The 13,567-nt window shown below is 42.6% G+C and overlaps 1 protein-coding gene across 1 annotated transcript in view; it reads right to left on the bottom strand.

Moving 5' to 3' along the window:
- Window positions 1-13,567, bottom strand: part of OVOL2 (ovo-like zinc finger 2) — a 63,772-nt gene that overhangs the window by 23,361 nt on the left and 26,844 nt on the right. Inside the window, exon 3 of the mRNA XM_006860633.1 lies at window positions 4,334-4,523. Within this exon, the coding sequence (XP_006860695.1) occupies window positions 4,334-4,523 (190 nt within the window). The remainder of the gene's footprint in view (window positions 1-4,333; window positions 4,524-13,567) is intronic.

The following is a 13,567-nucleotide window of genomic DNA, read 5'->3' on the forward strand; positions in this document are numbered from 1 at the left end:
AACTGAGTAAAATTTATAAGAAAGCCCTGGTGTGGGGATACAGAATAAGCATTGGACTTCTAACTGTAAGGCTGATGTTTCAAATCTACCAGTCATTCCTTAGAAACCCTGTACAAGACTGCTGTGAGTTGGAACCAACTCTAGAGCACTTCAATTAACAACAAAATTTTAAAAAATGGTTATCCTGTACATTCAATTCAGTCAGCTAAAGCTTTCCAATCAAAATGATGATGCAAACTTAAGTGACCATTTTGCAATTTAATTTTTTCTAGCAGCCAAGTTAAAAATCTAAAAAGAAACAGGTCAAATTAGTTTTAACAATATATTTAACCTAATACAGTAAAAATATGACGGTTTCAATGTGAATTCAATATAGTAAATTATGAATGGGTCATTTTATATTCTAGTTCACATTAAGTTTTCAGAATCTAGTGTACATATTACACCCACAGTCCATCTACATAAGGCTGCCACACTTCAGGGGATCAACAGCCACATGTGGTCAGGGCTGCTGGACTGACAAGCACAGCTCTAGGTTTCCCCACTTCTCAACGCCCCCTATGAATGAGTCTTTTCTCTGATAGGATAGGAGTCCTGGTAGCACAGTGGTGAAAGTGCTAGACTGCAAACCAAAAGATCAGAGATTTGAACCGACTGGCTGCTCTGCAGGTGAAAAATGTGGCAGTGTACTACTGTAAATTCCTGGTCTTGGAGACCCTGTGGGGCAGCTCTGCTGCCTGACAGGGTTGCTATGAGTGGAAGTCAACTCAGTGGATTTGGGTTTGGGTTTCTAATGAGATAAAATGTGTGAAGCACTCTGGGATGGCGTCAAAGCTTTCCCTCAGGTGGAAGGCATTTTTATTCACCCATCTAATGACTATCAGCCCATGAGTTGGAATCAACTCCTTGGTAACTAACAACAACAACACGGGAGTTACTAAAAGTAGTTCCTTTGAAGAGAGTGAAATAGAGAAGGTCTGAGCCCCTCAGTCCAGGGACTTGAGGGGCCATAGGACACGTCCTTTTTTCCCTCACTCTGCTGCCATTATATAAGGTTTTCAGTGGCTAAACATTCAGAAGTAGTTCACCTCTCCTTCTTTCCAGTCTGTCTTAGACTGTAAACTCCACTGAAACTTGCCCACCATGGGTGATCCAGCTAGTATTTAAAATACCAGTGTCACAGAAACACACAAGCCATCACCGTAGGACAAAGTGACAGATGAGTGGTGGAGGGGACTAGATAAAGGATAAAAACTATGAACTGCAAGGCCAGCCAATTGTGGCTCCCAACTTCACCACTTATGAGTAGTTGATCTTCATGAACTTCAGTTTCCCCATTCATGAAATGAGGGTAATAACTGCCTCATTAATTGTGTGAGATGACAGGACAAATACTGACAGCCTAGTATGTAGGAAACTAACCATTTATAGTCAGCTGCTACCTGAGAAGCCATGCTATCTTCTTAAGGATCTCCCAGGCTCTGCTGAGTCACCTAGTGCCTTCATAGAGGGCATACCACAAGTGGATGGCTTTAACAAACAAAATTTTATTCTTTCACAATTTAGGAGGCCAGCAGTCTGAATTCAGGTCACCAACTCTAGGGGAAGGCTTTGTCTCTCTGTCAGCTCTGGGGGAAGGTCCTTGTCTCCTTTCAACATCTATGAACTTGGTATCCCTTGGAGATCTCGATGTGTCTTGGCATCAATCTTCCTCTGGGTCTGGAAGGTTCCCAGCACAGGGACCCTGGATCCAAAGGATGCCCTTTTCTCCCAGTTCTTCATACTTGGTGTCACTTAGGTCCCTCTGATCTCTGCTCACTTGTTTAATCTCTTTTTTATCTCAAAAGAGGTATCTCAAACACCTTAATCCTATAGATTGCATCCTGCCTCATTAACATAACTGTTCCAAACCTGCCTGATTAACATGATAGAGGTTAGGATTTACAACATGAAGGATAATTAAATCAGGTCACAAAATGGAGGGTAATCACATAATACTGAGAATCAAGACCTAGCCAAGTTGATACATATTTTGGGAGGCCAATTTCCCATTCCTCCCTGGGGTTGTTGTTGTTGTTATGTGCTGTGGAGTCGGTTCCGACTCATGGCGACCCTGTACAAGGTTTCTGAGGCTGTAAATCTTTACGGGAGCAGAAAGCCTCATCTTTCTCACAAGGAACAGCTGGTAGTTTCGAACTGCTGACCCTGAGGTGGGCAGCCCGATTTGTAACCAACCACTATGCATGTCAATGTCCCACCCACACCTGTCAGCCTACCACAAGGTCATCTCAGATAACCCCTGTACAAGTCAGGAGGGTAGGAGTCCTGCTTTGGTGCTGCAGGTTAATGTGCTGGACTGTCAAGTTGGTTTGAACCACAAGGTCGGTGTCTCAAGCTCACTAGTCGCTCTTCAGAATCTCTATACAGGGTTGCTATGAGTCGGAACTAACCAGACAGCACTTAACAACAACAAATAGAGAGGATTGGGTGTTGGGTTGGATGATCTTGAATGGAACAGGCTGGGGCAAATTTGAATGACATGTGACAAAATGAGATGGGACGGGATGAGATGGGACAGGATACGATGAGATAGGATGACACAATGTCATAGATTGAATTGTGTTCCCCCCAAATCTTGGCTGGGCCATAATTCTTTTGGGCAGTTACATAACGATGGAATCACCCCATGATGTGATCAGCCATTCAGTTGTAAGGGAATTAGGGTAGGATGTAACACCTTTAATCGGCTCATAGTCCTGATGGATATCTGGTGAATCTCCCTGGTGTGGCCTACATCACCTTTCATCTTATATGAGATGAAAGGACAAAGAAGTGCGAAGAAAAACAGGGACCTTCTACTACCAAGAAAGAAGAACCATGAATAGAACATGTTGTTTTGATCTGGGGTCCCTGTGCTGAGAAACTCCTAGACCTGGGGGAAGATTAATGACAAGGGCCTCCCCTCAGAGCCAACAGAGAGAGAGAAAGCCTTTCCTTGGAACTGAGGCTCCGAAGTCAGATATTTCTGGTAGCATAGCGGTTACGAATCAGGCTGTGAACCGCAAGGTCATCAGTTCGAAACTACCAGCGGTTCCATGAGAGAAAGATGATGCATTCTGTTCCCGTAAAGATTTACAGTCTTGGAAACCCTGTGCAGGGTCACTATGAGTCAGAACCAACTCCATGGCACTTAACAACAACAAACTGTAAGAGAATAAATTTCCATTTGTTCAAGCCATCTACTTGTGGTATTTCTGTTACAACAACACTACATAATTAAGACAGAACTGATGGAATGGGCTGGATTAGGAAGGAGGTGGAATTAATTTTATTTCAGAAACATCTGGTCTCCAGGCTTCTCCTCTTGGATCCATTATTTCACAACTTTGCCAGGGTTGGGATAGGATTGGGATGGGGCAAGTTAGCATGGGGTGGAATGGGGTGAGATGTGATGGGATAAACTGAGATAGGATAGGATGGAATGGGTTGGCATAGGATGACACTGGATAGGATTAGGGTTTGATAGAAGGACTTTACATGAAATCCAACATGGTGAGGAGTTTGGATTTCATCCTGATCAGTGTTGGGTATTTTCGAGCAGGAATGTGGCATTCTCAGATTTCTCCTTAAGAGATCACTCTGGCAAAAGGTGTGGAATATGGATCCAAGAGAAGAAGCCTGGAGATCAGATGTTTCTGAGATAAAATTAACAAGACTTACAACCAATCAGAAGGAACAGGAGAAATATGAGAAGATACTGGTAGGAATGGAGCTGTGAATGGAGCTGGGGAGAAACAGATCCAAACTTTATTAGTAGGAAAATGGGAAAAGTCCAAGGGGAGAAAAAAACTCAAGTAAGAGTAAAGGGTCAGTTCCAAGTGACCTGACTGTTTTCTCCTTTCAAGCTCTCAGTAGGAATATGACACTATGTTGAGCCAGGCTTACTTCACTTGAGAGGGACATAAAATACCACCAGTGGGAACCACATCTAGTAACCAACAAGGACCTAGGGGGTTGGATTACGATACCGTGCAGAATTTGTTTCACATGTCATAATTCCCCAAATCCTTCCAGGTAGTTATTTGTTCTCAGTCTCACTAGAACATGTATTATTTTACAGGAGTAAAAGCTGAGGCTGAGAGGTGGCTTGCCTGGCCCAAGATGATACAGCTGTCAGGTGATGGATTAAGAGGTGAACCCAGGTAGACTAGCCACCAATATCCTGTTCCGGCATTCTTTCCACAAATACTACACTGCTCCATTCTGCCGAATTGGTTCTTGGTTTGGAAAGGAAAAGGAACTATTGGCCAGAAAAATAATTGCCCCTCCTCACCTGTATGTGTGCGGTTATGCCTCTTCAGGTCAAAGGTGTCATTGAAGCCCTTGCCACAGAAGGTGCACTGGTGCCTCTTCACCTGGTTATGGGATTTGAGGTGCCGGTTGAGCATTCGCTGTAGGCGGAAGCCCTTGCCACAAATGTCACAGCTGTGAACATCTGAGTCATCGCAGGAGCCTGTGGTGAACTGGAAGGCAGAGAGAGGCTGTGAGGGCTCTAGGTAAGACTGGGCAGGAACTATCAGCACTCAGAACATCCCTGTGGCTCACTCCAGGAGCCTACCTTTCTGGGCCTCTAGGATAAGGAGTCCTGATGCGGCACTGTGGGTTAATGCGCTAGACTGCAAAGCTGTTTGAACTGCAAGGTTGGCGGTTCAAGCTCACCAGTCACTCCTCGGAACCTATACAGGTACCAACTCAACAGCACTTAACAACAACAGGCTTGATCTGGCTGTGGTTCTGTCATCTAAAAATTACAAGCAGGTTTTGGCTATGGGGAAATGGGACAGAGACTAACAGTTCTTCTCAATCACCTTCTCCCTGCCTTCCTCATGAAGGACTTCTGATTTTTAGTCAGGCACACTGCTATATCTCGCAGCCTTATAGCAAAGAAGGGCCATGTGACTCTAGCTTCCTTTTAGGAGAGTCGACCGTCTGTCAGTTTGTCATACTGTGGTGGCTTATATGTTGCTATGATGCTGGAAGCTATGGCATTGGTATTTCACACACCAACATTGTAATTCATGATAGATAGGTTTCAATGGAGCTTCCATGGTCAAGCAGAGTAGCCAACAAAACTCTCTGGATCACAACGGATTGTTGTCCAATAGAGTGCTGGAAGGGTGACACCTAGGATAAAAGACACTCAAAATACACACTAAGGCCACATCAATGGGTTCAAACATACCAATGATGATCATGAAGCTGGCATGTTTCATCCCGTCATACATATATCATGAATCAGAGCCAATTCGATGGCAACGAACAGCAGCAACAAAGCAGGGAATGACCTCCTTCCTCCTTCCTGCTGGCAAGACCTTCAGTAGCCATCTTGACCATGAAGTGAAGCCAGTGTTGTGGATAAAGACGCAGAAAGAAAGAAAAGAGTCTAAGGCCCTGATAACCTCAAAGATTGTTGTTGTTGTTAAGTGCCGTCAAGTCGATTTGACCCATAGTGACCCTGTATAGGGTTTCCAAGGAGTAGCTGGTGAGCTTGAACTGCCAACCTTGCACTTCAAATGGCTTTGCAGTCTGCCGCATTAACCCACAGCACCACATCAGCACTATAGTCCCCAAAGATGGCCACCATAAATTCCTTTTTTCTTGTACCTGTTTGTTGCTCCATCCATCAAGTGACGGACACTATTTCCTCTTGGGAGCCCTAACAGATCCTGAACTTTATACAGAGCGTGAGAGGGAGCCATGGAAAGATCAAAGAGGATAGTCACAGGGGTTGAGTTTGATGACTCTCAATTGTCTCACACTCTAGAACTGTGGCCCCTCTGCTCAGTCTCCCCCTCAAAGTGGTCCGGCCTGGCCTCAACCTGAGGGGAACTCAGCTGTGATCAAGGCTCTTCCTGTTACAACACAGGTCCTGCTCTCCTCTCTGTCTGGCAGTCCCCTTTCTGGGTCATCTCCTTTCTTGAAGGGATTTAAAAGACTAAATATGGCCCATGTCTTGGCAAGCTGAGTGTTTGGAGCTTCTCAAAAGCAAGTCTACACAGGATAAAGGTCACTGAGAGATTGCTATTGTTGTCTAGAGGCCCCCTGACTCATGGTGATCCCACGTACAACAGAATCGAACCATTGTGATCCACAGGGTTTTCATTTTCACAAGTTGATTGCCAGACCTTTCTTCCTAGCCCATCTTAGTGTGGAAGTTGAAAGCTGTTAAGGATTATACCAACACACTAGTAGACAGAGAGGTCATGACTGTACATGAGGTGCATTGTCTTGGAAGTGAACTCGGGTTTCCCACATGGAAGGTGAGAATTCTATCCTTGAGTCATCACTGCCCCTCATCCCCAACCCACTAATAAAAAAGAACAAAGACAATAGACCCTGGTAACTTCAGGAAAAGAATGGGCCAATTCAAACTGTGCAGGAACGTGGAACTATCTAGCTTGAAAGTCCTATAGAGTATGACTAAGGACTCTCCAACCACAGTTCAAACCTGAGCTCTTGTTTACTTTACTCCTTTGGACAAATCCTTGTTTTGAAATGCTCTGCATGTAATATGGATACTTTCTATTACAGTCCAAAAAGAAAATCTCAAATCACCGCCATTATTTTGGCTGAAAAGAAGAAAATTCTAAAAAGTGTCAGGAAGGAGATTAGTTGAAGGGTGTGCAGGGCCAGCGGTCATCAGACCAAGATACAGAAAGCTTTTGAAGCAGGAGAGGAATTGACACTAGTGTGTGTGTGTGTGTGTGTGTGTTATGGGGGTAGGAAGTGGACAATGAGGAAGCTCTATTCCCAGCTTGACCCTTCCAAAAGTTTTTCTTAGGGTAAAAGTCTAAATTCTCTAAGCATTCTTCAGCAAAATGAATTTTTCCATTTCTCCATGTTTATATATATGCCCATTTCACTAAGCCACAAAAAAGTGACTCACTCAGGGACTTCAGCCCAGGTACATCCTGCAATCCATGAAGCACTTCTTGCCACCTATATGGTCAATCCAACTGCCAGACATTAGTAACAAATTATATTTGAAGACTTGTTGTTGTTAAGTGTTGTCAAGTCAGTTCCAACTCACAGCGACCCTGCATAGGATTTCCGAGGTGTGATTGGTGGCTAGCAGTCCAGTGCTTATCCTACAGAGCCACACTAGTATCTGAAACCTTAAGAAAGCCTTAATTCAAAGTCTTCTTGAAAAGTTGTTGTTGTTTAATGCCATCGAGTCAGTTCTGACTCGTAAAGACCCTGTATAGGGTTTCCAAGAAGTGGCTGGTGGGTTTGAACTGCTAACCTTGTGGTTAGAAGTCCTGTGCCTATCCTACAGTGCCACACCAAAATTCTGTCTTGAGAGGAGAGGTAAGTAATTAAGTGGCAAAAGATGAAGGCCGATGAAGTTAGTGGCATCTCTAAGTGTGACAAAGGGCTAAGTGTTCAGCAACTACCTGAAAAATGGGCAAATTAAACCCACCTAGAGAAACCCCCACAAAGAAAAGCATGAGGATCTGCTTCTATGGAGAGCAAGTCTACTTTATGTGCAGGGACTCTCCACAAATCAGTCAACTCAGTGCTGACTGCACTGGATGAAGCCCACTTCTTCCAGACTACAAAGGGGAAAGTCAAAACATATCCCCACTCTGGCTGAAAAACTTAATCAACTTTTACAAAAGACAAATATATCATTTTTTGACATAATCTCCTCACTTTTCAGTACACTTTGTCCATCTGTCAACAAGCTTTTGTATTTCCTTATTAAAAAATGTTTTCGGCTGAGTTGAAAGCCACAAAGGCACCCGTCTTCGCTTCTTCATCAGATGTGAATCTTCGTCCTCAAAGGGCTGCTTTCTGGGTATCAAACAGGTGAAAGCTCCACGGAGCAAGATCAGGATTATAGGGAGGATGTTTTAACAGCCCAAAATGAAGTTTTTGCAGTGTGTCAACAGTGCAGACATGCATTTTTCATGCAAGATCCCAAAGCCCTTGGATAGCAGTCCTCTGGGTTTAATCTGAAGTTTAGGCCTCAGCTGTTCATTGAGCACCTCGCTGTAATGAACACTGCTGATTGCTGAACTTTTTCCTGACAGTGTTCCAATACTGGCCCTTGAGGATCCTAGGAAACTATAAGTGTCAATTTTCCAGCTGATGGTTGACTTTTGAACTTTTCTTTGGTTGGCGATTAAAGATGTTTCCGTTCCATACTCTGCTGTTTACGCTCAGAAAACCAATCAAGTCTCAAAGTCTCAAAAGAGACTGGCTCAAGATACAACCTAATCCTGCAGATTACATCCTACCTCATCAAAATAACTGCCACTAATTGCAGAGCCCTGGTGTGGCACTGCGGGTTAATGAGCTGGACTGCAAAGTCAGTTTGAACCACAAGGTCGGTGATTCAAGCTCACCAGTCGCTCCTCGGAAAGCCTATACAGGGTCACTTTGGGTCAGAACTGACTCAACGGCACTTAACAACTACAATCCTGCCAGTCCTGGTGTGGTGCTACACTAAACTTGGGGTGGTTTGTGAAGCAGCAATAAATAAATAACCAGACAGTAATAGATGAATTGTTGTTGTTGTTGTTAAGTGCCTTCGAGTCGGTTCCGACCCATACTCTGACATTTTCCTCAGAACACCAGCTCTTCCATATTTCTGACTGTTCTTCCCCAGAATGGGTTGCATGGTACAGAGACATGTCTCTGATCCCTGGAATGATGCCTGTCCCATAGACCAGAAGACTGGTTTTCCCTCTCTGGGTCACATGTATACTTGCTGGAACATTTTTATAGTTTGATATGCCATAGATTGTAGGTGTAGTGCAGGCCTGGGCAATGCTGTATTTTGTTGTGCATAGCGTCAACATGTGTTGGAGCTCACCATTTATACATAAAACTCTACCTCCTAGTGTATATGTGTTTGGGAGGGGGGCCATACATTTACACTTAACATTGTACATCCTGTGAATTCAAAATAGGCTTAACCAATCTTATCTAGATCAAATTGAGTGAAAATCCATCATCTTAGTTGCAAATGATGGTGGAACAGAAAGGCAAACAAGAAATGTGGAGGGATCAAATTAAAAATCCAGCCCTGGTTAGGTGTGTGACGCGGGATGTCATTTAGTATCCTTAGGTCACAAACCTCCCACATGTAAAATAATAAAATAGTATTATATAATCTAAGCAATGTGGTTATGAATTGGGCTGCTAATCTCAAGGTCAGCAGTTCGAAACTACCAGCTGTTCCATGGGAGAAAGATGAGGCTTTCTGTTCCCGTAAAGATTTACAGCCTTGGAAACCCTGTACAGGGTCGCTATGAGTCGCAACTGACTCCATGGCACACAACAACAACAAGAGCAACAACCTGTTGTCCAATTTCCCAAGTATAAATCACTCTCAACTACTCACAAGTTGTGTCATGTAGACAATTTACTTAACCTCTCTAAGCTTTAATTTTATCACCTGTAAAATATGGATAATAATGAAATTTGCCTCTTGAGAATGTTAAGGAGTTAAATAAGAAAAGCTAACTAAACAGGACCAACGGCTTAGTAGTATAACAGATATATACTTTGTTGTTGTTAAGTGTTGTCGAGTCGGTTCTGACTCATAGCAACCCTGTATAGGGTTTCTGAGGATCTAAATCTTCACATGAGCAGAAAGACTCATCTTTCTCCTGCAGAGCAGCTGGTGGGTTCAAACCACTGACCTTGTGGTTTGTAGTCCAGTGCTTACCATGTGGAGTCACTGCATTTCCCAACTATAAACTAAGTATATTATATTGCCCACATATAAACTAACAATATTGAATATACACCACTCGTCTGTCAGTTTGTCAGACTGTGATGGCTTGTGAGTTGCTATGATTCTGGACGCTATGCCATGGGTATTTTCAATACCACCAGGGTCACCCATGGTGGACAGGTTTCAGATGAGCTTCCAATTGAAGACAGATAAGGAAGAAGGGGAGACAAACTACTTTTGAATATTTAGTCACTGAAAACCTTATGAATAGCAGAGAAACACTGTCAGATATAGTGCCAGAAAATGAGCCCCTCAGGTTGGAAGGCACTCAAAATGTGACTGGGGAAGAGCTGCCTCCTTAAAGTAGAGTTGACCGTGATGACGCAAATGGAGTAAAGCCTGTGGGAGAAAAGCCCACAGGACCTTCATTTGCTGATGGGGCACAACTCAAAATGAAGAGAAACAGCTGTAAACATCCATTAATAATCAGAACATGGAAGGTATAAATTATGAATCTAGGAAAATTGGAAATTGTCAAATAATGAAATGGAATGCCTAAACGTCGGTATCTTAGGCATTAGTGAGCTGAAATGGACTAGTATTGGCCATTTTGAATCTGACAACCACATGGTTTACTATGCCGGAAATGACAAATTGAAGAGGAATGGTGTTGCATTCATTATCAAAAAGAACATATCCAGATCAGTCATGAGGTACAACACCGTCTGTCACAGGATAATATCCATGTGCCTACCAGGAAGTCCAGTTAATACCACTATTATTCAAATTTACGTACCACCACTAAAGTCAGTGAGGATGAAATAGAAGAATTCTACCAACTTCTTCAATCTGAAATCGATCAAACATTGAGATGCTATCCTTCACTATGGATAGCATCTCAATGTAAAGATGCAATCAAGATGCATTGATCATTACTGGTGATTGGAATGCAAAGGCTGGAAACAAAGAGGAAGTATCCGTAGTTGGAAAATATGGCCTTGGTGATAGAAATGATGCTGGAGATCGCATGATAGAATTCTGCAAAATCAATGATTTGTTCATTTCAAATACCTTCTTAACACAACATAAGAGACGAATATACACAGGGACCTCACCAGATAGAATACACAGAAATCAAACTGACTACATCTGTGGAAAGAGATACTAGAAAAGCTCCATATCATCAGTCAAAACAAGGCCAGGGGCAGATTGTAGAACAGACCCTCAAGTGTTCATATGCAAATTCAAACTGAAGATGAAGAAAATGAAAACAAGTCCACGAGAACCGAAATGTGACCTTGAATATATCCCACCTAAATTTAGAGGTCATCTGAAGACCAGATTTAATACATTAAACAGTAAAGACAGAAGACCAGAAGAGTTGTGGGATGACATCAAGAACATCATACAGGAAGAAAGCAAAAAGTCATTAAGAAGACAGGAAAGAAGGAAAAGATCAAAATGGATGTCAGAAGAGACAATGAAACTTGCTCTCCAGCAAAGAGGTGCTAAAGCAAATAGAAGAAATGAAGAGTTACAAGAGCTGAATAGAAAATTTCAAAGGTCATCTCGAGAAGACAAAGTCAAATATTATAACAAAATGTGCAAAGATCTGGAGTCAGAAAATCAAAAGGGAAGAACACACTCAGCATTTCTCAAGCTGGGGGAAATGAAGAAAAAATTCAAGCCTTGAATTTTATTATTGAAGGATTCTCTGGGCAATTTATTGCCCAGAAAGCATCAAAAGAAGATGGAAGGAATACACAAAGTCACTGTACCAAAAGGAAATGGTTGATGTTCAACTGTTTCAAGAGGTAGCATATAATCAAGAGCCAATGATACTGAAGGAAGAAGTCCCAGGTGCACTGAAGGAATTGGCAAAGAACAAGGCACCAGGAATTGATGGAATGAAAATTGAAATCTTTCAAGAAAGTGAGGCAGCACTGGAGGTGCTCACTCATCTATGCCAAGAAATTGGAAGACAGATATCTGGCCAAGTGATTAGAAGAGATCCATATTTGTGCCCATTCCAAAGACAGGTGACCCAACGGAATGTGGAAATCATCAGACAGTATCTTTGATATCCCATGCGAGTAAAGTTTTACTACAAAAAGTAATACAGAAATGGCTGTAAGCATACATTGACAGAGAACTTCCAGAGGTTCAAGCCGGATTCAGAAGAGGCCATGGAACGAGGGATATCATTGCTGATGTCTGATGGATCTTGGCTGAAAGCAGAGAATATCAGAAAGATGTTTACTTGTGCTTTATTGACTATGCAAAGGCTTTCAATTTTGTGGATGACGACAAACTATGGACAACATTGCAAAGTATGAGTATTTCGGAACATTTAATTGTGCTCATGAGAAATCTGGACATGGACCAAGAGGCAGTTGTTCGAACAGAACATGGGTACACTGAATGGCTTAAAATTAAGTAAGGCATGTGACAGGGCTGTATTCTTTCACCATACTTATTCAAACTGTATGCTGAGCAAATAATCTGAGAACTTGGGTTATATGAAGAAAAATGTGGCATCAGGATTGGAGGAAGACTCATTAACAACCTGTGATATGCAGATGACACAACCTTGTTTGCTGAAAGTGAAGAGGACTTAAAATACTGATGAAGATCAAAGACCACACAGCCTTCACTATGGATAGCATCTCAAGGTAAAGAAAACAAAAATCCTCACCACTGGACAAATAAACAACATTCTTATCAATGGAGAAAAGACTGAAGTTGTCAAGGACTTTATTCTTCTTGGATCAATCATCAACACTCATGGAAGCAGCAGTCAAGAAATTAAACAATGTATTGTATTAGGCAAATCTGCTGCACAAGACCTCTTTAAAATGTTGAAGAGCAAAGATGTCAGCTTGAGGACTAAAGTGTACCTGACCCAAGCCATAGTATTTTCAATAACCTCATATGTATGCAAAAGCTGGACAGTGAACAAGGAAGACTGTATTAGAACTGATGCATTTGTGTTATGGCATTGGAGGAGAATATCGAAAGTACCATGGGCTGCTAAAAGAACAGAAATCTGTTTTGGAAGAAGTGCAGCCAGAATGCTCCTTGGAGGCCAGAACTTGAAGGTCTCATACTTCGGACATATTGTCAGGAGGGACCAGTCACTGAAGAAGAATATCATGTTTGGTAAGATGGAAGGTCAGAGAAAAAGAGCAAGACCCCCAGCGAGATAGATTGGCATAGTGGCAGCATCAATGGGCTCGAGTGTGGCAACAACTGTGTTTGGCCCTTTTGAGGTTGGCCCAGTGTTTCGTTCTGTAGTGCATAGAGTTGTTATGAGTCGGTATCGACTTGTTGGCACCTAACAACAACAACATATTGAATATAGGAGTCCTGGTGTGGCTCTGTAGGATAAGCGCTCGACCGAAAGGTTGGTTTGAACGGCAAGGTTGGCAGTTCAAACTTACCAGCTGCTCCTTGAAATCGCTATACAGGGTCGCTATAAGTCAGAAATGACTTCATGGCACTTAACAACAACAACATATTTAATATACCATGGACTGCCAGAACAACAAATAAATCTGTGTTAGAAGTACAGCCAGAAGGTTTCTTAGAGGGAAGGATGGCAAGAATTTATCTCACGTACTTTGGGTATGTCATCAGGAGGGACCAATCCCTGCTGAAGGATATCATACTTGGTATAGTAGAGGGTCAACGAAAAAGAGAAAGACCCTCAATGAGATGGATTGGCATAGTGGCTCCAACAATGGGCTTAAACATAGCAATGAATGTGAGAAAGGTGCAAGACCAAGAAGTGTTTCATCCTGTTGTACATAAGATCACTATGTG

Source organism: Chrysochloris asiatica, unplaced genomic scaffold (assembly GCF_000296735.1).
Source record: "Chrysochloris asiatica unplaced genomic scaffold, ChrAsi1.0 scaffold00039, whole genome shotgun sequence".
In the NCBI taxonomy this organism is placed as follows: Eukaryota; Metazoa; Chordata; class Mammalia; order Afrosoricida; family Chrysochloridae; genus Chrysochloris; species Chrysochloris asiatica.